General features: G+C 35.2%; 1 protein-coding gene across 1 annotated transcript in view; it reads left to right on the top strand.

The window, feature by feature from the left end:
* The window catches only part of TNPO1 (transportin 1), a 55,524-nt gene extending 38,769 nt beyond the window's left edge, over window positions 1-16,755 (top strand). Inside the window, exons 19-25 of the mRNA XM_008691310.2 lie at window positions 905-1,003; window positions 1,216-1,311; window positions 4,157-4,232; window positions 5,106-5,205; window positions 7,655-7,729; window positions 8,603-8,745; window positions 11,008-16,755. Coding sequence (XP_008689532.1) covers window positions 905-1,003; window positions 1,216-1,311; window positions 4,157-4,232; window positions 5,106-5,205; window positions 7,655-7,729; window positions 8,603-8,710 — 554 coding nt within the window. The 3' untranslated portion in view covers window positions 8,711-8,745; window positions 11,008-16,755. The remainder of the gene's footprint in view (window positions 1-904; window positions 1,004-1,215; window positions 1,312-4,156; window positions 4,233-5,105; window positions 5,206-7,654; window positions 7,730-8,602; window positions 8,746-11,007) is intronic.
* Window positions 16,756-27,379: the final 10,624 nt, after the last annotated feature.

The following is a 27,379-nucleotide window of genomic DNA, read 5'->3' as shown; positions in this document are numbered from 1 at the left end:
TTAGCTCTCAAATAAATAAAATCTTCAAAAAAATAAATAAATCTACTAACTTAATGGGGATTTAAAAAAAGGATACTATTCTAATTCTTGACTTAACTGAGAATATATACATAGAGACATTTCTCATACCAGTGTATTATTACCGTGAGGTACAAACCATATAGGGGAGGCAGGATAATTACTTGACTCTTTCTCTTTGTTTACCAGTTTTCAAAAATAATGAATTGATTCCCCGCATCTTCCACAGGTATCTATATTGTGTTTCAGAGTTCAGTTTTTGTTTGTGTTTGGTTCTTTTTTGAGTGTCAGTATGAATTCATGATGCTCAAGTTGTCCTACCACTGGCAGTGGGAGCTTAATCAAATTGGCTCCTTAGTCCTTCCTGGTATGACAAAATAGTCCAGGCTTGTTTTGTACATTTCCTGCCTTCAACCTGCAATGAGACATTTCTCTGAGAGCCCTCAGTCCTTTTAAGTGGAAAATGATATTTAGAGACCACAATCTGAACACTAAAGTCAAAGTTACTTTAAAAGCCAAAATCATTGATTTAAAAAAAAAAAAAATTGTGTGTGTGAAAAACTAGCTTTGAAGAAAGTTGTATCATGTTTTCCTCATTTTTATTTTGAATTTTCTCCCTCTGATGACAAGAGCGATTACTCTGACGAACTCATTTTAATGATACCTTAAATAGACTGAAACTTGATGTTTCCTGGTCTACTTCATAGAAAGTTCAGTGGCCAGATAATGCCTTTTTCATTTTCTCAAAATTAAATATTATCAAAACCTTTTAAAAATTGCTATTTCTCGCCTAGATTTCAGTTTCCACCTAATAGATTTCCTTTAAAGCACAATACACTGCTGTTGAAAAGCTTACTACATAGTTGTTAAAAAATTTTTTTTCTAGCTGATTTCATGCCTATATTGGGAACCAACCTAAATCCAGAGTTCATTTCAGTCTGCAATAATGCCACATGGGCAATTGGAGAAATCTCCATTCAAATGGGTAAGATCTTTCTCCCCTTTAAAAGCACTGTAAATTTTTAGATGCCTTAGTATTTTTGTAATTGCTTTTTCTTTTTAACTTAAATGAGTTTTATCCATATATATTTATTACTAACATGTCACAGTTAATAAAGGGAGCAAGCAAAGTATTTTATGTTAATATTTTAACATTAAAATTTTTCTCTTTTGTTTTCTCTTTTGGGGGTGATTTAGGTATAGAGATGCAGCCTTATATTCCTATGGTGTTGCACCAGCTTGTAGAAATCATTAACAGACCCAACACACCAAAGACGTTGTTAGAGAATACAGGTACCATATGACTGAACTGTTATGGTGAAGAGAAAACTATTTGCCTTTTAAAGTTAAGATGCGTAGAGAAACCAAAGCAAAGCTAGCTTTAGAAACCCAGCTTATTATTAACAGCTGTTTGAGATTTTAGTAATCATATGTACTGTTTTAACTGTATTGCATAACCAATTTTCAGAGACTTTCAAAAACACTTCTCCCCTATTTTATGTGTTTTAATACTCCCTAAAATGGACCCCAGCTAAAATAACTATTGAACAATATGAATTTTAATTTTATATTAATTCAGAGTAACTGGCAGCTGGGAAGTAATTTTTTTTTTTTAGTCTATAAAATTGTGGCCAAAAATAAACATCGGTGTAGGGGCTAATTGGTTAAAAATGGCATGTGTATTTTGTATTTCATTGTATATTTTCCTTCAAATTGAGAACGTAGGCAGTACCTTGTGGGATTTTTATTCAGGAGGCTTGTTTCTCTTTTGCATTTATAGAGAGCATGTTGATATTAAAGAGTACCTTCCATACTATAGAACACATTTCAGGGTGATCTCTTTCCACCCTCCGCAGTTTTTGTTAATAATGATAAAAGATGTGAATTTTGTTTAATCGGGCACATCTTTTTCTTTATATAAGTAAGATAATTCCAGTAAATACATTCATAGTCAGTGAGGTTTTACGGAAATACTGGACAGAGATTAAAATAAGGTCTTCTAAATAAGGAAATTTGCTTTCAAAGGCATTTTAATTTTGTATTCTTTAATTATAGAAAGTTTATATTTTAATGTGATTAAAGTTGATATGTTTATTGGTATGGAAGGAAATCTTTGAATTAAACAGTTATATAGCTGTTTGGCTGTATGGGTACTGTTTATAATCATAAAGTGAATCAGATTTTCTTGATGAAAAGTACAAAAATCTATGTATTAGGATGGTTATGAAATCTCGTCAGGTTTTTATCTCTTTAGAATGCAGTACCTATACATGACATTCAGATTTGGAACACTTGCCATTATAAAATTACTGTTGAACCTAAAGAAACTTCCTATTTATTTTTAAATGTGAATGCATAACTGCGAATAAATGTTGAATGTAATGTATATTAAAGTTTCTTGTGGGATATCAGCTTGCGAATTTGTTAGACAGTTCCTTTAACAAATTGGCTTTATTTATAAGTTTATATTCCAAGTATGATTCTACTCTAAACCAATAGAGTAGTTGGTAATGCCCATCAAGTTGACAGATTAAATTGATATGATTGAAAAAACACTTGGGATTCGCTGAATTAATCTTATCACAAGTGGCTGCAGAAAATGTTTCCATTATTCCTTATCCAAAAGGGGGGCTATTCATTACAAAAATAAAACCATTGTCAGTGGCTAATGTCTGTAGATTTTAGCAACTTAATTACTGTTTTCTTAAAGCCAATTCCTTAGTGTATGCAGTTATTTGCTCTTTTTCCAATTAGTATATCCTACACTGAACTTTTTCAATGGACCATCATCTGCTTTATCGCATGTTTCATTGGATTGTTCATACTTGCCTGTTTAATGAGAATGTTGCATAGTTTGTGTCTTTTGAACATAGGTTTTCTTTCTCTTGCTTCATATGATTCTGCTGGATTTTAGTATTATCTGTGTAGTTTGCTTCAAGTAATCCTTAAACATTTTTCTTTACCCCCCCCACCCTTTTTTTTATGAAAGGTTAACCTGTAAGTTTTTGAGAGAACACCATTAAAGCACCTTATGGTTTGTTTTCTGTTTGTATTTTTTTTTCCCGTTGTGTATAAATGTATTTATATGTATGTACCTTTGAATTGCAGAATGCAGTTCTGAGTTGCAACTTCTTTTAGCTCTTCGTAAGTTTAAGGACTTCCTGAATTTTGATGGTGAATATGTTTGAGTAATTCCCACTTCGAAATTTTTAAGTAAAATATTAGCATGTGATCAGTATGTCTTATCTATTTTGTGCTATGCCTTTTATAGCAAAGACAGATTATTTGTTTGTTCCTTTCGTCCACATTTCACATCATTACAGTGGACTGTAAACTTCCTTCATGTCAAATATGGTTTGTGAAATTAGTGGGCTAATATCTGAGTTGTTACCAATATCATCACCATCAGCGGTTAATTGGAATGGAATTTGACACAGCACAGCAATTTTCCAATTCATTCATTCGGTGCATACTGCAGCACCTAAAGTGTGATGGTTGATTTTGATACCAGGCAACAAATGGTCCACTGGTTTGTCTTAGAAATGTTAACAAACAAAACTACCTAAATTCCGATTAAATTCCTAGGTGATTTTGAAAGATTGGAAATCACTTATTTAAAAAGACCTAGAGAAGTAAAGAAATTTTAACTGTTTTAACTTCTGAGAACTGTGTTTGAGTAAACAATTCAGAAATGTAATCATTCACATTTACTAATATTTCTTGGGGGAAAAACATAGATTTCATTATTAAATTCTGAAATTTCAACTGGCTTTGAATGGAGAATCTCTAAATCATGCATTTAATCGCTCATCTTTTTATTAACAGAATTTCTTCTTACTTGATTGAGCGAGAAAAGCGATTCATCATGGTTTTTGGTGTTCTCTCAATCTTTAAAGTTTTTTTAATTCCTTTTGTTTTCCTTTTTCCAAGAGTATGCCATATATGTTGCTGCCCCTTATTTTAGGGGGTGGTAATAAACAGCACTGGTGAAATCTTATGTTTATTATCATACACAAATTCTGTTGGTTTCTGTTTCTGAGTTATTTGTTGTTTTTTCTTTATTTTTTCTCCTTCCCCCTCATTTGCTCATGTCTTGGTTGGCGTTTGGTGGTGTATAACCGTGATTGCGTTACCTTAGCAATAACAATTGGTCGTCTTGGTTACGTTTGTCCTCAAGAGGTGGCCCCCATGCTACAGCAGTTTATAAGACCCTGGTGTGTATTATTCAATCTTTTTTTTTTAATTCATTTTTCTTCACTCTTTCTTTCTCTTTCTATCTCACTTTTAGATATATTTTCAGTTGGTTACAAAAATCACAATCCTTAATCATTGCCAACCATGTGACTAATCTTGTCCTATCAGGTTTGTGAGGTTTTTCAGTAGCATCGTCATGTATATTTATTTTATGTTGTGGCTAACGACTAATTGATGCATGGGATAAGATTGTCACATGCTTGCTGTGTTAAAAAGCTTGATTATACATGAAAAGCATTTAAATATCCACCAGTAAAATAAAGATGCATGCAAATTCTATAAATTTAGGTTTTTGCATTGTTTCTTTTTTAGAATTAATTTGAAAACTTGGATTGCATTAAGAAATACATGTTTAAATTATGTATAAAAACCTTATTTGCTTGTTAATGTTAAAGTTAAACATCTACACCATAAGTTGTGTAATAATAGTTTATATTGTGGCAGTATATCCTATGTTCTGCTTCTTTCAATTGATAATCTTTCAAGTCATTTTTAGTAGTGTTTAATGGAATATAAGTCATAATACAATTTTAAAAATTTGTAATTTCTTCTTGGCTCAACCTCATTAGTAGTTTAAGTGGGAGATTAAAGTCAACTGTCCATTTTATAAATGCAGTCTATTAATAAGAAAATGTGAATTTCAAGGCTTCCACTACATTGAGATTAGATGGGCCAAACATGCAGGAAGAATGAGAAATTTAAGCTTTATGAAAATTCTTTGAATCTAAACATTGTCTATACTGTGGTGCTTATTCCATTAAATACTGTCCATTAGTATTGTGATTGAACCTGCTTTTTACTTAAATGCTAATCTCAATTCTATAATTTAATAGGTGCACCTCTCTGAGAAATATAAGGGACAATGAGGAAAAGGATTCAGCATTTCGTGGGATTTGTACCATGATCAGTGTGAATCCCAGTGGAGTAATCCAAGTAAGACATCGTAAAGATTTTTAAACTTCTAATGTTCTGAATAATGAAACTTTAAAGGGTGAATTATTTTAACACTTTAATTATGAAAGTATCACATATATTACATATTTTTCAAAGATAAGAAAAACAAATTATGTTTTTATAAAAGTTGTATACTTCTTAATATTTTGAAATGATAATGCTTATTTATGACTTCCCGAATCTTTTTTTGTCATGAAATAAATAGCACGTTAGGATACCAAAGTTATATGCTTGCCTTGAATTAAGCCCAAGCATCTTTCATCCACATTTGCTTTGTACGTGCTTCCTTTTGTTGAATATCAGTTTGTTGACTTTCCAGATATCTGCACTTAAGAGAGTGACTCAAGTAGTAGGTTACTTTCTGTAACTTAGAATTAAACTTAGAAATTCAGTAGTGAACGAAATAGAATACTGAATTAACCATTGAAACTGCTTTAACTTGGAGAGTTTAGGATGTATTCCTCTTTGTTTTCTGTTTTAGTTTAGATAGTATCTGGACATTTTTAGCATTTTAAAGAAATTATTTGGCAAAAGAATCAGATAACCTCTGGATCCAAGTGTCAATTTGCAAGACACACAAAACAGAGGAACATGTTGGTTGACACCGTGTGTATGAAATGAACAAAATGCAGGCTGTGGAACTCTAGGTTAAGTATCCCAGGTTGCTCAGCAGATGAATTGTAAGAAAGTATGGGAGATGTTCTCAAGAAAATAACCTTTTGTTTCCAGGAGATACAAGCTTTGAACATCTTGTAATTAATACTCTTTGATACTGCCTGTCTTGTGTTAATGACTGCGTTGTTTGTTAATTCGTTTAGAAACATTGCTAATTACCAGCTTATAAAATTCAAATTAATGTAGTGATAGGTATTGAAAACTTACAAATTAGAAATGGAAAAAATCTTTTGACTAATTTCACATTTGTTTTTTGGTTTTTTTTTTTAAGATTTTATTTATTTATTTGACAGAGATAGAAACAGCCAGCGAGAGAGGGAGCACAAGCAGGGGGAGTGGGAGAGGAAGAAGCAGGCTCGCAGCGGAGGAGCCTGATGTGGGGCTCGATCCCATAATGCCAGGATCACGCCCTGAGCCGAAGGCAGACGCTTAACTGCTGTGCCACCCAGGCGCCCCTAATTTCACATTTGTAAAACAGTAGCTTAGTATGAAAACAAACCAGTACTATCTTTGGAAATAGTCCCTAGTTGCAAAATAACCTCCTGGCATTTAAGTTCCTGTTTTTTTCAATACTTAACGAACTTTGTGTCATCTTAAATATATGTTCTAGAGTTATCTGATGCAGTGTATATTATATTAAGAAGAAGCATTTTCCCGTCAGGATTTTATTGTTCTGTTTGTTTTTGAATTAACATTTTAAGACCGTGAAAGTAACACATATGTATTTGGTCATTAAATCACTACCAGCTTAAGAGTTGGTAGAAATCTCTGCTTTTTACATATCTTACTTGGATGTGGTTAAAAGAAAAGAAAACATCTTAAGTTACATTTTTTATGTTTAAATTTTTAATCACAAATTGTCGATAGGTGTATAATTTAAATTTCTAACATCAGCCTTTGATATTTGGAAGACAAAGAATCATAATTTGAATAAACCATGAACCTCAGGCTCTTGGAATTTTATTTGCTTAAATATGTGTTTTCTGCACATACTTCAGTCAGTAAATTTTGAAATTAAGAAAGTTCTCTGACTTTATAGTAAAATTTTAAATAGTTAACATATCAGAACATAAGCGATATCTTAAATGCTCTGTATTGAACTGCTGTTTCAGTATGATAGTCAAGATTGAAAAATATTTAAATGAAACATTTAATGCTGCATGTACCTTTTGTCACCTTATTCTTGTAATGAGAATAACCCAGGTTTTTTTCTAGTAACTGAGCATTGGATTTTTTGTTTGCACTGGGTTGGGTTGAGTTAGGTATTATTAACTACGTAATTAGTTTTCCTTCTAGCTTTTGGTCATTTTCTTTAAGTTTCAGTCTGAAATTTAGATCTGTTAATTCCTATGCTTCAAATCAAGCTTATTTGGCATGTACGTAGCTACCTTTAAATTATTTCTAGGCCAGTCAGAACTGTGAGATTATTGAATTTATGTATTTCTTTAATTCAGTAAATGAAGGTTTTTTAAATCGCTGCTCATTTGGTACTTCCATTGCTGGTGCTAAATATTTACTAGGCTGGGGTTCTGTGATGTAAAAAAGAAATACAAAAGCACGTTAAATTCCAATGTAAATTGAATTGCGTAGAGGTTCCTTGATGGTGGAGTAATAGGGACAGCCAGTGTTTTATAATTCCTTATCATAGTTGATTTAAAAAAAATTTTTTTTTGAGGTAGAATTCTGTAGTGATAGGTATGTTTTGCTGTGTTTGACAAGTACCAATCTACGGTGTATTTCCTGCTTGTTATAGGATTTTATATTTTTTTGTGATGCTGTTGCATCGTGGATTAACCCAAAAGATGATCTGAGAGACATGTTCTGTAAGGTAAGGTAACTAACTTTAAAGCCTTCATGATAAACATCTTGGGACTATTACAACACTGCTTGGAAAGTTTAAATTATTTTTGTATTTCATATGAAACTTAGACTCTTGGCTATATATATCCATCCATATCCCTTGTTCTTGGCAAAGAAGTTGGCTTGGTCTTTTCTTGAGGTACAGCAAGTGACTCCATATCAATAGAGCACACACTTCAAAAATAATTTCTCAAGCAATACCACTGATTGATGTGGTCCCATTATCCCACCTTTCCAAAATAGTATATATTTTCAAAGATGGCTGGCTGAGATTTGGAGTATAATGTCAACTGTTGAACAAAGTAAATCTGAAGTGGTTTCCGCAGGGATTAAATCTGTGTAGTTCTTTGTTTTTGTAGTGTCCCTTTGGATTAATTCCAGTCAGTATTCAACTATAACAAAATAAGAAATAAAATGTTGTTACCCATTTGAATCCTCTGATATTAAAATTAGTCACGTGTATTGCAGACATGAACGTAAAGCTTTGTATAATTCCAGTTTGAAAAGACTTAATGCGACATAGAAATTTTATCCCTTGGATGAATTCTGTACTTTTTTGTTTGTTGTCCATTAGTATTAGGTCAGAGTTGGCTTAGCATACATCTGTTACTAGGATACTTGCTTGAATTCTAAACTTTTCAAAGCAAGGTTTAGAATATATTATGAGGTGCTTTTAGGGAAGACATGTAGTGGTATAGAATCCAACAAAGTTTGAGAATCATTTATTTAAAACGGTTAAAATTTTAGAAAAAGTCAATTAAGTGTTTTATTTCAGAAGCTATGCAGATTGGAATTTTTTCTCTTGTTAGTGATCGATTAATGATTTTTTCACTTTTTGCAGATCCTTCATGGATTTAAAAATCAAGTTGGGGATGAAAATTGGAGGCGTTTCTCTGACCAGTTTCCGCTTCCCTTAAAAGAGCGTCTTGCAGCTTTTTACGGTGTTTAATCTCATACACTTAAGCTGCAGTCCCATAATTAGGGGTAAGTTGTAAGATGTTTGTGGGAGTTTTTCAGGGTAAAGAAACTTAGGTCTGCAATGTAAAATTACTGAGTAGACTTAAAGCTATATGTTTTCTGCAGAGGTTGAATAAAACTCGTGTTTATATTAGACTTGAAATTTAAAATTACCTAAGACTAGAGGTTTGTGGGGTTTTTTTGTTTTTTGTTTTAGAAACTAGCAAGCAAGGTAAAATGCATGGTTCTACTTTGAATCCTGAGTAAAAAGAAAACCAAGTTGGTATGCTAGTTGGATTACTCAACAAACTAATCCCAGTTTTTAAAATTTTTGCCCTGTAAGAAGTCATCCACATTCACTCTGGCAGAGTAAACATTATTTTGAAACGTGAATTTATAGTCTCTGAAAAATCAAGGACTTCTGTGTTGTGACCTTTAGAGAAAAGCCTGCTAGAATTGCAACTAGTTTTGAGCTCAGTAGACAGGAATATTTAATACTTATTTTTCAACATGTGTTTTACTGAGCACTTACCATGTAACCTTGCACTATATTTTAAAATGGACAGTGGACAAGTCTGTTTGGATTTGGGATAGTAGTGGGGTAAGTCCATTTGGACTCTTGTTCCTTCAGTTTTTCTGTACTAAAGTCAAACTAACAATCCTGATCTCATAGCTTCAGTTCCTTCATTGAGTTATTTTGAAGATTAAATAGTAAACTATATGTAGTGCCAGAACTTAGTATACTGCGGCTCAATAAGTGTTAGGAATATGGGTCAGTACAGTGAACAAGGATACACTTCTTTAGGTTCTGGACATGAACTGAGACATACTTGACTGGAGGGCCAGAGAGTGGACTCAATGTGTGTCCAGAAGATGTCCACCAAATTTAATTTAATTATCTTTTCTGTTGGAGTTTTAGTTTGCTCTCTTGCTTATTTACTGTGAGCTAGAATTTAAACCTGAAGAGATTTCCGCATCCATGCTGTGTAACCTACAAGGCAGTAAAAATAGACTGGCAGCCTCTGGAATATCTCAGAGGCCTTTGGGTATTGTCCCCCTGTAGTTTTGAATACTTGGGGCTGTTTAGTGGCTTTAGCGTTTTGAAAAAGTGCTTAATTGTCTTTATGTTAAATCATGAGACTATAATGGATGAAAATGGCTCTTAACATCTAGGCCTGAAAGATAACAACAGTGAGCTGAGTCTTCAGCACTTTCAGGTTTATTAACTGCTATGATCTCTATCAGATACCAGTTATGAATTTATTGAGTTGATCATGTTCTAACACGAGGCATGAAGTAATTACCTGTTTCCTAATTAGACGTAAAAGTGGATCACTATCTTCAATTCCTGCCGTTTTTCAGAGGCAGAGAAAATGTGCTGCTTGGACTTTCCCACAGATGGGCTAATCGTCCTCTGTAAATTCACATTAATCTTAAATGTCCAGTGTTTGGCATGCGTGGTTAGTCGATATTTGTTGTGAAAGGACCACTGTCGGGCACTGGTTACGATATCCTAGTGATCTGATTTTATTTCTTAATGTGCTTATAATTAACACTGCTAGTGTTGAAAAGGTCCTTAACAGGAAAATCAAAAGGTCTGAGAACATAGGAAATGACTGAGTAGGATAGGGTCAGAAGAATTACTAATAAGGAACATCCGAAAGGAGACGTTAAAATTTACTTTTTGCTATAGTAATGTAGCACCCTTCGTGCGATGTGAACATCTTTAGTGCCTCCTGAGCTCGAACACCAGACAGCCAACAATAAGTAATGTTCCTTTATTTTTCAATAGATTAGGCTTTTGGTTTGCTTAATATTGGGCATATTGGCAAAAATAAGTAAATAAATAATGTTTTTGTCCTCACCAAGTAAAGGGTTATTTTATAGTGTTACTTGATTTTGAAAAAAATAGGGCAGCTTGTTAAACAAGTGAGGAATAACCAATTCCCATTGGAGCCCATTATGCAAAGAGGGGATAAAGAATTAGATTGAGAGCATCCTGCAAGGCATCCACCTAAATTTCATCAATATAATGTAGTGCTCCACACGTCTCTCTGCATGTCCCCAGCTTGGTGTCACTTTTCACGTCTGGTGCAGATGACCGTTGAAAGCCATAGCGGAAGGTAGCAACATGCATTATCAGTGACTGCTAGCATGATCTTAGGCAGTTTGTCTAGTTTCTCATTTTCTCTACCTAGAGGTAGCTTTCTTGATTAATTTTTTGTTTCACTGTCTTTAAGAGAAACAGTTGTTAAAATATAAAATTTGTTTTGTTTTCTTTTCTTACAGGTCCTTCAGTCTTGGAGACTATGAGGGAGCCTCTGCACCCAGGGAAAATGTTACCCTTTACAGGGGGGAAGGGTAAACCAGTAGGGAATACAGTACAATCCCAACCCTACTGGGAGGGGCGGGAGGGAGGTGTTGCCGTCACTGTATTAAGTCGATGTTGGGAAACGTTTTAACATCTGGAGCCTTTGTGGGTGGAAATCTGTCTCCAATTACAACTCCGCACTGGATGTGAAGAAGCAAAAAAACAAAACAAAAAAACAAAAAAAAAAAAAAACCTATTCAGTCTACTCACAAAACAGTACATCCTGGAATATTATGGGGAATTGTACCAAAACAAGAACCACATAAATGATGCATAGGGATAAGAAAGAGGAAAAATTCTATAGCGCACAATAAAGGAAACCTAAGACTGGGGGTTACAAACAGTAAAGAAGCTTTTTTTTTCCCTTAATTTAAATATTTTTATAAATTTTCCCACATGTTGGGGCCTTGTTTTTGCATGCTGATGAAGAACTACACAAACGAAGCTAATAGAATTAAAATCAGCTTGCCTACCCATAGTAGAAGCAGGTTCTTGGAAGTTACAATTTAAGGTACCCCAAAAAAAGTTGGAAATAAAACAAAACAAAGTTAAACAATGAAGCACCCTGTGAAATGCCAAATGAGTCACTCCTTTTACCTTTGTGGGGTGGGCAGGGAGGGAGGAATAAATGGGGTTGGGCATATCAGACTAAAGATTGACATCTTGATTTTGCATTAAAACATTAATGTAGTGGATATAATTTGATGGTTGTACTTCATTAGATTTAATTTCTAGGCCAAGACGTTCTTTTTAAAGTGCAGTTTAAGGTTCAGGCATGCATTCTGGCTCATAGTGGTTGAAAGTACTTTAACTTAGTGGGAAAGTAGCATGCTTGCATCACGTAGAGTGAGACTGGTATTCATTTACCTCTGTTGCGCCAGTTTGTGTTGCAGTTTACCAATTCAATATAGCCCTGCATTTAAAATTCCTTTTTAAGATTTGTGGGTTTTTTATTTTTATTAAGAATATAGATATAAAGTACTGTAGTTTACAGCTAGGCCTTGAAATATCTTTTTAGGATCTTGTTAGGAATAAGATTGATATTGTATTGTGTGTAACCTGCACAATGTGGAAAGCTGATATACCTGTGCAAAATCTTTGCCTCTGTGCTGTCAGTGTGATGTGCTTTCTGCATGGTTATATACTACTAGTGATTTTATCAAAACTTCTAAAACTTAAAATACATGGTAAAAGATCTGTAAGAGGCTGCATAAATGTTAGTTGGCACATAAAGACAATTGTAGAAGTTGAAGACATGATTGCTATATTTCAATGTTTATTCCCACTCAACATATTGCCTTCTAAGCTTTCTTTTTTTGTTCAAAGCATGATCTTAAAGATATGTTTAAGTTAATGGATGTAATGCAGGGTTCCTACACTGTATTGGCGCATGTTGGTGGCCCTCTGTGCCCTAGATATATGCACACAGGGTGCAAGTAAAAAGCTACAGAGTGAAAGTTGGTTTGGATCCTCTTCATTTCATTTGTTTAGCTTTTCTGTTATTTTTCTCTACTTACATGTATTCCTGTGAATAAATCCTTGTTAAGTTAACCCTTTACTTTTCCTTCCATGTGTATTTTCTTATATACTGTGAATGTGAAAACCTAACTGGTACACTTGATCTTGTGTCCATATGAAAGTGCAAGTCTTTATTAATTTGGATTGCCTGAACAGTGTATCCCATGATGATGAAGGAAAATGGAGAGATTTTTCTTTTTAACTCTGCTGGTCAGAGATGAAGCCACACCTTTCCATTTTTCAATGCTGCATATTTAATCTGCAACAAAATGTTAAGCCATAACAACCTTTTTATATTTTAGTTTGTCACCTTTGCATTGCAGAATAAATCCTGAATAACCATTTTTATAAGCAGTTGCTCCTCTTTGCATGGTTCTGTTCTTCTAAAGGTGTTGAATGATACAGCCATTGCACTGAAGTTTGAGCTGTATGCGTGTGAATTTTAAAATACCGTTTCAAAAAATTTCAGATGCATGGTAGCATGCAGAAAAGGTTTTTGTTATTGTGTGTGTGTGTGTGTGTGTGTGTTTATGTGTGTATTTTTTTAAACATGTTCTTTCACCTTTTTTCCTCTACTTTGGCTTTGCAAATTTCAGTCTGTAGAGCCTGAAATTAAATCCTATTTTACAATGTCCAGTTTTGTTTTGTTTTTAAATTATAAGTTGGATCCAAAGGGTATGTAGCATTGTGCTTTCTAGTACCTTGCTTCACTGGGAGCTCAAAATCTGCTTCATAGTCTCCAAAACCTGATTAGAGTAGCTATTTTATCCTTAAATCCTAGTGATAGTCGGTAGTTTTTCAAATATTTTTTAGAATTAATATGGGAGATACCTTAATATTCTGGAATAAGTAAAATTTAAGTTGAAAGAAATGGCAAAATTCTTCTCTAAACACTTTACTAAAACAAGACATATAAAAACAACCTTAAGTAAAGTTATCTGGACCTGTGATTGACAATTCTATATTGACCGGAAAGCAATTTGTCACTCATTTGATTAAAAATTGGTTTTCCACTAAGCAGATAACATAATAATGTGCCCATTTTTGTAGTCACTTAACTGTTTTTAAATTAAAAGGAAATTTAATTTAAAAATGGAAAGTAAAATTAGGTAAATAATGACTGGCAACCTGATTGGGTTGGGTTTTTTGTGTCTCCCCCCCCCCAGGTTATTGTTTCTCCCTAATTTATATTTCAGATACATAGTATAGCATAGGAATTTGCAGAAGCCATTTAAGTTATCTTTTGAGGTAAGCTCTGATTTAGCATTTATTATTCTGATAAAACTTAATACATCATGGGATATATATAAAGCAACTTAATTCTTGTGGTGTAGTCTTAATAGTTTTGAATGTGGACTGAATGTCTATGAACTTGTGTTTGTCTTTGTTACATTCCAGTGTTTCTGCCTCTTGGCATGCTTAAAGCACGGCTTACTTCATCTGCTCCTTACACACTAAAGTGCTGTTAGTGTGCCCAACTACGGAAATAGCCGCTGCTAAGTGATGTAGATTTTCTACTTGAATATTTTTATGTTGTAGGAACCTCAGGAGGTCAGTGTTTACTGTTTTATATATGCCTTCTTTTTCCTGTTCGAGCTTCTCTCTTTGAAGGATTCTAACAGAACAAAAGCTGCTGATCAACCTAAGTTGGAAACAGAAAGTGTATTTAATATAATTTAAATGCATGTTTGGCAGTTCAGTGTTGTAGTCAGTCCATTAGCGAGTGAACTTAGTGCCACAGAATTCATTTATTCAGGAAAGAATTTTGCTTTTTGTATTGTCTAATCTCTTTAATAACTTCATACTGTGTAAAAAAAAATCACTTTTTTATATTTTTTAGTTGGTTATTTCCCAAAATAATCAACATGTAAATAATCTTTAAGAGCCAGTTCTGATGCTTTACATTATTGCTACTTGATTTTGTGACGCAAGTTAGGTTTCAGAAGAATAGATTTTAAGACACTTAACCAAGCCATTACATCTTAAAAACAAAATAAGTAGCATACATTTTGTAATTAACATATTGATAAACACTGTGATTTTTTTTGTTAAGACTTTTTCATTGATCTGAATTGCTTAAATTGCATATATTGTAAAATAGGATCAGATGTATATTTTAAAATAATTTCAACTGACTTTCCTCTATTGAAATGCTTTGTCTACTCAGTTATGGAATATTCAGATACAAGTTTTATCTCAGGTGAATACTCTTGTATCCTTTTTGCTTTGGTGACATATGCTAATAAGGGGTCATCATACTTTGTTTTTTAGTGTATTTCATGAAGAATCTTTGCATTTAGTCAGATTTTCCAATCCTTATTCTAGCAGACTAGGGTGGCAAGATCCCTCCTGGCAAGCCTTTTGCATGCAGGTTTACCTTGAGAGTGAGTTCAATTTGGTCCTCCTTTTCGCCAAACCCTCAAGATAGGAAAATGGGTTTTTTTGGTCCTATATTAATTACCCTGCATAGCTGAAATGCCAGAACTAAACTAATTATATCTTAAGCCCTTTAGTCTAAATTTAACTTAAGTCCTTTGCCATAAAGAAAAAAGTGGGTTTTTTGCTTCATATAATTAATCTATATTATTCATATTGAATGTATTAACAGATAACGGTGCAAAAGACATTCTTCCCAAGAGAAGAGTGTACCATGCATAACTGCAATTTAAAACCTTCTTTAGTAGTACTTTAAATAAAATACACACAGCTTTGCTTATTGAGGTGTTTTTGTTTTTTTGGGTTTTTTTTGTTTTTGTATTTGCAAATATTACAAGGGGGAAAACACTAACTGTTGCTACTAGTACTGTTATTGAAGTGTAGGCATTGGAATCTTAAAACTGTGGTCTTCAGATTAAGGGATAATCTAGTTGAAAAATCAGATCAATAAAGAGCTGTGTAACTATCATCTAGTAATTACACCATGCAAGAGCATTGTATACCTACTTAGTACATTTCATACTGTGTTAAATATGGAGATATTTCTAATGCCTCTTAAATTTTGCATAAAAGTTTCATTCACTTGTACACTTTCCAGTGACTTGTGACTTTTTCAGTCTTACGTAGACCTTTCCCCCATTGGTATTACTTATATGTAGAGGATTCTTTATCTTTATGCCTAATAATTATACATATTAATTTTAAGGTATACATTTAATTATAGCAACTGTTTATTGTGATTTGTATCCCAGAATGTATTGTGTTTTAAAAAAAAAACTGTATGCATGATTTTGAGGGAAGTTAAAACGGTGATTGTTTTTTTCACCTCTCATACATTTTAAAACCAAACCAAATCTATTTGCCAAGCATTGTATCACTAATTAGGAAAATAGTATTTTTCCCTTTCGTTACAATTTTTGTTCATCTACCATAGAGTCCCCTTTTACTATGGCTTGGTATGATGCAGAATTAGTTATTTTGCAAATCTAATTCTCTTCCTCAAAGCCTGCTACAACATGGTTAGCCTATAAGGCAGTGTTTGTCCCCTCCTAATACCAGCCTCATAAAGGGGTTCCGCTGTACTTTCCCTGTATTACCTTATTGATGTTTTCCTGTGTGGATATATAACCAAATTAAGATTGGATGATTTCTATGGAGATAATAATTAGACAATACTGTGTAATTAATTTTACTTAATAGATTATCATCTGTGAGAAGAGATGTTTAAACGTGGTTAATGACTTCACTTCATATTATAAAGCAGTTTTACAATTAATATTCATGTTAACATTGGGTGCAATAATTTAGTAGTTTTAGCTTTAGTTATAAATAACTGGATCTTTCTGCTGACAACTTAGGTTGTATGAGTTATGCTTAAAAGCTTTAAATCTAATGTTTCCTGTACCTGCCACACTATGTTAGAATGTGTCCTTCAAATATATCCTCCTGCAACTTCTCAAACTGTACTAAATTGATATTTCTTGAAGTCTAACTCTGTGCTAACAGATCTTCATTTTAAATAGAATATGGTTTTAATTTTTGATAAGCTGCTGAATTTTAAAGAGAGTTTTTTGGGGCCACCAAATATTTTGGATCATGCAGAGAATATATATTGTACTGTAGTAATTTTGTATTTACATTTGTATGATGTGACATAATAGATGTGAATGTTAATCACTGCTTGACTATGTTAATAAAGTTGTTTAACTATAGTTGTTTCACTCTGATTTTTAATGAAAGGAAATGAGCTTTCTTTCCCTCCCTTCCCCCATTTTGGGTCCAGATAAGTCTTGTTGTGTTGTTTTTTGTTTGAGGTGTTTGGTTTTTTTTCCCCCTCAGCTATACACGTAGTACACTCTAGTTTGAAAACCATTTTTAAATTGAGTATTTTTTTATTTGTATAATTCAGTAAAAATTTTTGTCCCACGTTTTAATTTAACTGCTATTGGTGTATTTTCTAAACAGTAGATTCTAGGTTCAGCTCTTGGTGGGCGAGGAGGGAAAAAATACTGCTCTGCAAAAGGAATTAAAAGATGAAGTCCTGAATAAAACATTGTAAGGATAGATTGCATGAATGTGTATGAATGTTTGTCCTATTAAGGCTTCCTATTTATCCTTCAAAAAATTCAGACTTGTGATTTTGGAAATTAATACTTATAAAAATAGTTTTCAGGTTGTAATCCATTATTACAGTTGCATGTGACTAATTAAAATTAAATGTATTAATACATTCCAGGGGAAAAGTGTGGACAACTGTTGAGTAGCCTTTTTTATTTGAGATTAGATCAGTGCAACCCAAAAAACATCAAGGGAAATGAGGCTCCTCAGATTTCTTTCCTTTTGTTACCTGCTCATGAAAATATTTGAGATAACCTCACGTGTTGGAGAGGGAAAAAAAATTGAATCTTGGGTGGTATCTTACTCTAAAATACAAGTCATATCTTCAAGAAAGAATGTAAGGTTTCAGAATTTAGGACTTACGTTGTAGGAGAAGATACTCAAAAGCAGCCTAATTATTAGTTACTCAGGATCTTGATTTGCTGCTGCAGTCTCAGAAATTGTTCCTAGAGCTGAAAAATCCTTTTTTTGGTAAGTGTTTAACATATTAGTGAAACTAAAATACAAACTTGATGGGTGTTTTCACTTGATACTTACTTTTGAACTGACAGGCATTTTTATCTTGTGATGAGTTCATAATTCATGTGACTCCCGTAATGTACATTTGATTCTTCAGGAATGATGGGAAAAGAAGCATTTGAACTGTACAGCTCCTGAGTATGGACTTCCTCATTACCATACAGTTGAATATAGAAACTGCTGATGCTGTGACTGCCATTTTGTAATCCTTGATCTCAGAGTCGTGTTAACTTGATGTGAAAGAACCTCTTGATATATCCACTTTGATCTCCAGTCCAACACAATTGCAAATTACAATGTAGAAATTCAACACAAGTTCTAAACCATTGGCAAAAGTGGTAACTGGAGAAGTTGGTATATACTAAGCCTTCAGGCTTTTATGCAATTCATTCTGTGCCTATTACAACGATCCTTCCCTGACAGTTTGTTTCCTTCTAAGTGTTCCTTTTCAAGCTTTATGTTGCCTTTTGAAAAACTTCATTAAACATTTCAAGAATTGACTGTTTCTGTGCACACAGGAAGATAGTGAATTGGTGCACCGTTGTTAGTATCCAAATTTGCCTGTTAATATACATCAACGTGATAGCTACGTTATTGCATGGACAGTTTATGCAATCGTCTTACCTACTACTAGTGTTGGACATCCACAAGTTCTCATTTTTTACTCTTAGAAATAAAATTGTGATGAATGTCCCTATGCAGAAATGCTTGCATATGCCTGCAATGATTTCTTAGTGCAGTTGCCGCATCTAAAGGAAATGGCTGCGGCCCAGCTTCTCTTCAAGTAACCTACTAATTTCCATACCCAGTAGCAACTTCAGGGGGTGGTACTGTGTGCTGTAAGTTGTAATTTAATAGCAAGGTTTTCTAATCTGAAGAAATTCAATATACAAAATCTGTTTTCATGTTACATGCTTAACGATTGTCTTAAGTCTTCTGTCACAGGCACATTTCCCTGGTTTTGTGGAACTTCGATTCTCTTGTAGGAATGCAAGTAAGTGAGTTCCACGGTGGCAAGTGCCAGGGAGAAAACACAGGTGAAAGATACCATGGTGGGAGAGAGGCTTGATATTTTTAATGAGATGAGGGGAGGTAGAGAAAGGTCTAGAGAGTGTCATTTGAGCGAAAACTTGAAGGAGAAAGCCCATGGATGTTAGGGAACGAGTATTTCAAGTAAAGGGAACAATAAAGACAGATTGCTTGAGACAGTAGTATGTTTGGCATGCAAATGAGAGGGGTGTACCTTCAGCGCTGGGTACAAGGGAGAAGAGCAGTTAGATGTGATCCAAGAGGTAACCGAAGGGGCCTGAAGGTATAGGTCATTTTTGCACTTGAGTCAAGGAACCATTGTAGGGTTATCTGGATTTGTTTTAAAGGAGGAAGCCAGATTTGCTGACATATGGGGATGGTTCGTGAGGGAAGAACTCAAGATGGCTGTTGCTTGGTCTGACTTGAGCAGGTGGAAGGATGGAAATGTCAACTAGAATTGAAAAAAATCTAGCGTTCAGGTTGAGCCATCCCTGTAAGGAGAGAAGTAAAGTAGGCAGGGGAGATGACCTGGCTACAGATAGAAAACTGATAATGTCTAAGCGGTGCTTCACATCATGAGGGTGAACGTCATTTGAGAACTGGGAAAAAAACGGACAGTGACTAAACCAGACACACCCCCAACACTGAAGTCTGAAATGATAAAACTAGAGAACCATGATACCCTGATGTATATAGACCAAGAACTTAGCATTTAGCACCATGGACGGCATTTGGGCAGACTGATGGGTGTAGAAGAGTCAAAGAATAGAAGCTATCTTCATGCAAGGTTTGAGAGCCCATAGGTTTTCTTTTCACTCAAGGCCAAGTAGCTTTGTTTCCTAAAAACTGAAATTGTTCCAAGAAATATGGGAGCTTTTGAAGAGTGAGCAGGTCAGAGTGGCCAGAAATACAGAACTTCCCTAAATGACAGGAAGCTTGTAATATCTAAATTTGAAGTTTAAAAACTTTTCCCCAGAAGATTAGCAACAGGTTTTTGTTTGTTTCAAGATAGGATTATTTCAGAGTTCATAAGAGAAAGCAAGAGATGCCAGAAAAATTGTGAAACGTAGTAGTGAGGATGGGGCAACCCTAGTTATCTTTTTTTAAATTTATGGCTACAGGAATTAAAATTGCTTCAAGAACAGGCAGCTCGAACTAAATCTGCAAACATCTAAGTACACCTGAAACTAGTATATGACACTTAAGTGAAAAAAAGATGGATTATTTGACAACCGTTGGGAAAACTGGGTAGACAATCGCAAAAAAAAAAAAAAAAAAAAAAAGTATCCCTACCTCATATTGAGTAAGGAAATTCCAGATAGCTCTAAATGAAAAATACTAATAGAAAAGCTAAGTTTCTTTTATGTAATCTTGATGTGGGGAAGGCATTTCTAGGTCTGACACCCCAAAAGTCTTGAGATTGGTTTAAAAAGCCTAAAAATTCTGCAAAGCAAAAACTTGGAGGAAACTTTGCAGCTCCTTTGATAGAAAATGGCTAGTTTTCTTCTATTACAAAGACAAGTAAGGCAATCCAATAGAAAAATAGGCAAAGCATATTAATAGTTCACAGAAGACAATATAGTTTTATACATATGTTCAACTCAGTCAACTGAAATTTATACTTAAATTGCTTTGACATTGATGAATGTTGGAAAGGCGTGGTGACAGTGTACTCCTCCCTGGGAAATACAGAAATGGGAATTCATACATTGTTAATAGGCGTGAAATTAATACAAATGAAGACGAATTCAGAAATACCAAAATATGCCTCAAAATTACAAAGACACATGTATACACTTTGGCCTATAAATCATCCCCAAAGTAACATACGATAGCCCACGAATGAAAAGATACCACATATACTCACTAAATAAGCAAAAATTGAAAATTCCAGTGAGAGTGCCCAACGGAGGAACAGGAACTCCCACAGTGCTGATTTAGTGCAACTACTTTGAAAACCAGTTTGCCATTACCCAGTCAAGTTGAACACTTGTATATGCTAAGACTCAGTAATTCTACTCCTATGTATATACCTTAGAATAACTCCATATATGTGCAGGAAACATACAAGAATCTTCATATCGGCATTGTAATTGCAAAAAGTAAAAAGTAACAGTCCAAATATTCCACAGAATGGATAAATTTAAGAGTAGAACTGAGCAAGAGTGCCTGGCTGACTCAGTCGGTGGAACGTGCAACTCTTGATCTCAGGGTCGTAAGTTTGAGCCCCACACTGAGTGTAGAGATTACTTAAAAATAAAACATTAAAAAAAAAAAGTCCTGAGCAAAAGAAGCCAGTTTCGGTAGAATGCCTACAGAAAAACCATTTATATAAAATTCAAAAAGCCAAAACTAAAAAATACATAAATGGGGTGCATACATGTATAAAAAGAAATACATGTATCATACAAAATGAGGATTGTTAGATCTTGGAAAACTGATGGCGCAATCATAAGTGAGTTGTGGCTGCATTTTATTCTTATTCCTTAAATGGTGCATAAATAAGTACTCATGTATATTTCACACATAACTTCATAGCAAGTTCATCTTTTGTAATGAAACCAGACCTGAACTAAAAAAGCAGGTAAGTTTCTGGTAACACTTCATGTGTTAGCTCAAGGTCATTTCAATCCAATATCCTTAGGAACTAAAGATCCATGAGAATTTTGTTGTTAAACTTCTGAGGTATTCAATGCTTTCTACAAGTCCAGGTAATATACTTCTATATTCACCTTTCTGGCAGTTTTACTGATAAACTTCTCTATTTTATTTTTATATTTTCACTTTCAAGGCACATTTTCCCAAATAAGAAAGTATATTTAAGATGTCTTAGCACTTATTTCCTTATCACAACTTAGACTTTCAAAAATTTAACTCATGTTCGAAGGCCCACTCTTTATATGAGAGAAGGAAGGAATTTTTTTCATAAACTTTGGGATTTTACAAGAATTTATTTTTGTTAAACCTCATCCTTTTTGTCAATTGTAGGCATGCACATTTTCTTTAACGGAACTTTAATTGTACGCCCAAGGATGTATAAATCAAAATATTTCCACTAGATGGAGCCATTTACCTAGATTAACCCTGGACTAGGGGTACACTGTTTTGCAGGAACACAGGCATATACATATAAAGTGGAGATTTTCACCCCCAACTTGTCATCAGTACATGAAAATAATCTTGAAATTTTTTTTCTGAATGCGATTTTTAAATTTCAATGTTATTCTCCCTTAGAACACAGGGAATCTTCAAGATGCTTCTTTAAACTCAACTACAGTGTTTATGGTCTAGGCAGGACATCTCAAACATTAACGTGCACACGTGTTACCTGACAGTCCTGTTCAGGTGCGGATCCTGATTCGGTCTGGGTGGGGCCCAAGAGTGTACATTTCTAGTAGATTTCCTGATGTTGTCACTGTGCTTGTTTACGGCCTTACTTTGGGTTGGCAAGAACCAAGAGAGTTCTTAGGTACCTGAAGTTCCCTTATGACAGGAGGGGCTAAATGGTTATGTAAACTTCACAAAAGGTTAGGGGCTTTGTGTATTTTGTCTGCAATGCCTGGAGCAATTCCTGAAACAAAAGTAGATGCCCAGTAAATGTTGAATGAAGACAATAAGTGCTTTGTGTACAATATGTCATTTAATCTTCTTGACAGTCGATAAAGTCAGCTTTTTTCTTTTTTCTTTTTTTTAAGATTTTATTTATTCACTTGAGAGAGAGAGTGAGAGAAGCAGACTCCCCATTGAGCAGGGAGCCCAAGGAGGGGCTCGATCCCAGGACCCTGAGATCATGACCTGAGCCAAAGGCAGATGGTTAACCAACTGAGCCACCCAGGCGCTCCAAAGTCAGCTTCTTTTATTATTATTACTATTATTATTCCAGTTCACAGACAAGGAAACTAAAGCCATATGTAGTGGAACTAGGATTTGAACTCAAACACGTAGCTGAACTTGTCAGCCTGGCTCCAGAGCCTGGGCTTTTAACAAAAATACTATACTGCCACTCATTTTTAGGTAACCCATCACCAAAAAGGAGACAAAGTTCCACTATGGCCACTTGTCCCTGACAGCCTGGGGGTTTGCTATGCTGCTACATAGAGTCCCACAGTGGGAGTCCAGACTGCACACTATCAGCGTGCAGACCACTGCCCTACTTTCTGAGCTGGCTTACCGATTGGGGTGGGAAAGAAAGAAGGACATTCAACTAAAACCCACTCTGGGTGCCCCCCGGTCCCTACCCCTTTATCTAATTTGGTTAAGTTTTGTAGTTTCATTGACCAAAAGAATGGACAATGATCCCACATTAGAGATGACCAAGAGACGGAAGCTCCTGAAGTGCTCCCTGGTATCAGCCACACAGAGTCAGTTAACATCTCTCTTGCAGGTGTTTTGCTAAGCCAGGATCCTGTGCTGGGCCATCTCTGGCTTTCTGTTGGGAATCGCTATTCCAGTTATATCATCATATTGTCAGAAGGAACTTTTACTTTATATTTGTTCAGATTTTTTTTCTGATCTTCTAGGGCTACCATTTGATCTCAGTGGCTAACCTGGTCAAAAGGAGACGGGTCTACCAGAAGTCTACCAGAAGTCACTCATTATTTAAACAGTCATGAGGTAGGTTGTTCTAATAAAGTTTATTCACTATTACTGGAAAAGATTTCCTACAACGGATTCTATTTTATATGCTTTCCACTGGAAACGTAAATTTCTGGAGCTTTGCATTTAACACTGAATTAATACCCCCGTAAAAACATTTTTATGAAATAGTTTATGAAGACCCATGGATCTCTCACAAAGTTCTTATCTTCTTCCTAGGAAACAGAAAAGTCAGAGCCAGTATAAATTCAAATTTCCCTAAAACCTTTTCCCTCCCTTTTAGATGTTTGGGTTCCCTGTGATCCCAAGGTCCTTGGAACATAAGTTCTCCAGTCTTCTCTCCCATAATGAATAACTATCCTAGCTCAGTACTTTGAAGAAGTATTTACTATGTTAAAATTGTTTCTTTCCTCTGGTTCTTATGGGCCAAATCAAATTTTCACAAATTTCTGTGTCATCCACCTCTTGCTACATTTCCCAGCTCACATTCACCCTTGTCTTGAAGCTCCTGCCACACCGACATCGTTGTGCCTCCAACATGTATGAAGTGAGGAAAAACTTACAGTCTTCCCACCATCTGTTCCTACATCTCTTCCTTTTTGATTCACAAGGCTTGGTCCTTTCATTCATTCATATTTTAGATTGATACCACCTCCCTGTGGGAGCCTTTCCTCACCACCCAATCCACCCTGCAAGTCATTTTCTGTCATATCTCAGTTTTATTTTTCTGCATCACTGGTTTAGTTCATCATGTCTCTTTGAATTCCCTCCAATCTTTGACAGTTTCTCAGTCTTTTCCTTCTTCTTCCTGACCTTGACAATTTTGAGGAGTATTTGGTATTTTATAGAATTTTATTTTATACTTCTCAATTTTGGATTGTCTGCTGTTTTCATTTTAAACTGGGGTTATGGATTTTTTTGGAAAATACTGCAGAAGTGGGGTACCCTTCTCACTGCATCGTATCAGGGTATTCCTGACCTTGATGTGACATCACTGGTAATGTTCACGTGGATCACTCTGTTAAGGTATTATCAACCAGATCTCTCCCAAGCGAGGTGACTGTTTTTCTCTTTCCATATTCCATTCTTTGGAAGCAAGTCTTTAAGTCTAACCCTCACTCAAGAGGAAAGGAATTAAATCCCACCTCCAAGAAGGGGGAGTATTTACATATATTATTTGTAATTCCTCTCTAAAGAAGATGTGTCCCTTCTCCCTTATTTGTTTGTCTGTTTATATCAGTATGAACTCATAGATAGTTTCATTCTTTGGGTTATAATCTAATACTGCCACTATTTGTTGCTCAAATGGTTCCAGCTTTGATTACTGGGAACACTTTCAGGTTGGTTTCGGTATACTTTTGACATGTCGCTATATTTTATTCTTTTTATTTTTAGCACTTGTTACTTTCTGGCATAAGTGACGCTCTAGACTCATCTCGTATATTTCCTGCTCCAGCCCTAGAATCAGCTCTGTCTCCAAGGAACCTGTTTCCTTTTTTGAAGAATGGAATTTAAAACCCAAGATCTGGGTGCTGGATGTACTAACTGCTACTGGAATATAACTGTCCCTACCTCCTCTCACTGGACAGAGCAAGGAAATAAATGTATTTACACTAACCCATGTATACCCACGTATCTGTGTTTCTTTCTGTATCAGTATGTAAAAATAAACATAAATTTATACTGATCTCTCCACCTCTAATCCATTCTTATCTTCCCTCTGCCTCTGCTTTGCTTATTTGTAACTTCTTTCTCTGAAAGTAATATCTTTTGGGGGGGGTTCCTTTTTTTCATTTAAATTCAGTTAGTTAACATATAGCGTATTAATAGTTTCAGAGGTAGAGTTCATTCAATTCACCAGTTGCAAAAACACCCAGTGCTCATTCCATCACGTGCCCTCCTTGATGTCCGTCACCCAGTTACCCCATCCCCACACTCCCCTCCCCTCCAGCAACCCGCAGTTTGTTTCCTATGAGAAAGAGTCTCTTATGGTTTGTCTCCCTCTCTGATTTCGTCTTGTTTTATTTTGCCCGGGGTTTGCTTCTTTTACTAACCAGAATCCTGCTGTATGTGTTGTTCTTTGATGTGCTTGCTGGAGATGAGCTCAGCCTCACACACTCCTTTTATTCATTATATATTCCACAGAAGTAGTGTCACTGTTGCGGTTGCTTCATTCTGCTGTTAAAATTAGGCCCACTTTTGCGCACAAACTTGAGCACAGGGCCTGGAATTTGAGGGGAAGAGTGTCAGTCTGAGTCCTTGTCAATCTGAAGTGAAGGCGTGTTGACTTAGCATCGAGCAGGTGACAGGCCGCAGCAACACTTATCTTCAGTGTATTTACTTATTTGCTCAATGCCAGTAAACATGTAAAGCAGTTACAGAATTTCTAACCACTATGAGAAACAAATTTACCACCTCGAGTGCAATGTTCATGCATAGTTCTTTCTTTCTTCAGCCTTATCGGACCCGGTCAGAACACCACGTCCTCACCTTGCCTGGAGCTCAGCATCTTTTTCACCCTACACTTAGACATACAGTTTGATTCACTTGTATCAATCTGCATTTCTTACTTTGATTTCTACCTCCCCCAACTTCTTGGTCGATTTTTTTGAAAATCTGCCTCCAGTAAAAGTTCTATGGGTTTTGACAAATGTAACCAATCATTTCTCCACCACCCCCGTATTATGCAGAACAGTTCAATTCCCTAAAAAAAACGTCGCCATGCAACAACCCCTTTGTAGTCAGCTACTCTCCTTTCCTCCAACCTTGGCAGCCTCTGATCTGTTTTCCACTCATATAGTTTTGCCTTTTCAGTAATATCCTATAAATGGAATCATACAGTATACAGCCTCTTGAGTCTGGCTTCTTTTACTTTGGCAAAATGCTTATAGGATTCATCCATATCGTATGAAACAATGGCTCATTTCTTTTCATTGCTAAGGAGTATTCCGTTGTACGAACGTACCACAGTTTATTCTTTCCCTTGTTGAAGAACGTCTTGGTTGTTTCCAATTTTTGGAAATTATGAATGAGGCTGCTATAAACCTGCACATACAGGTTTTTGTGTGAACATAAGGTATTTCCTTGGGTAAATACTGTTGTTTTTCAGTCTTTAAGTTTGGGGGTAATTGGTTACGGAGAAATAGATCACTAATACTTTCTTTTTTTCCTGAATCATTTGAGAGTAAGTTGCAGATGTTGCTTTATCCATAAATACTTCAGTAGGTATTTCTTTTTTTTTTTTTTAAGATTTATTTATTTATTTATTTGACAGAGACAGAGACAGCCAGCGAGAGAGGGAACACAAGCAGGGGGAGTGGGAGAGGAAGAAGCAGGCTCCCAGCAGAGGAGCCTGATGTGGGGCTCGATCCCAGAACGCCAGGATCACGCCCTGAGCTGAAGGCAAACACTTAACGACTGAGCCACCCAGGCGCCCCAGCCACCCAGGCGCCCCTTCAGTAGGTATTTCATAAAATTCTCTCTTCCATGATCACACGAAAGTGACCAAAATTAGAATCTAATTTGCATGCTTATTCAAAATTTACTCATTGTCCCAATAATGTCATTTATCACAAAATAAAATGTCCCTATCACTCATTATATTCAGGCAGGTGCATGTCTCTTTTTATCCTTTAATCTGGAAAGATTCCTCAGTCGTTGTCTTTCATGATATTGACATTTTTGAAGAGGATAAACCAATTATTTTATAAAATGCCCCACAGGTTGGGTTTATCTACTGTTTCCTTACTATTGGATTCAGAAATATGCATTTCTGACAGGTGCCAATTTGTGCTGTTATTAGCGATGTCAGCTTTGATCTCTCTCTCTCTCTCTCCTCTCTTTTTTTCTTTTTAGAGCATGTGAGCTCGTTCAAGGAAACTTTGAGATTTGCTTAAACAATACCTTCAGATTAGGGACATTTAGTATTAGAGTGCTTTTATATATTTCTGGTGGCTGACAAAATTGTACTATTTATTTATTTTTTTGAGAGAGAACATGAGCAGCAGTAGGGGGGTGGGTGGGGAGGGGCAGAGGGAGAGAGAGAATCTTAGGCAGGCTCAACACCCAAAGCAG

Source organism: Ursus maritimus, unplaced genomic scaffold (genome assembly GCF_017311325.1).
Source record: "Ursus maritimus isolate PB19 unplaced genomic scaffold, ASM1731132v1 scaffold_5, whole genome shotgun sequence".
Lineage (NCBI taxonomy): Eukaryota > Metazoa > Chordata > Mammalia > Carnivora > Ursidae > Ursus > Ursus maritimus.
This window is presented reverse-complemented; position numbering and strand designations above follow the sequence as displayed.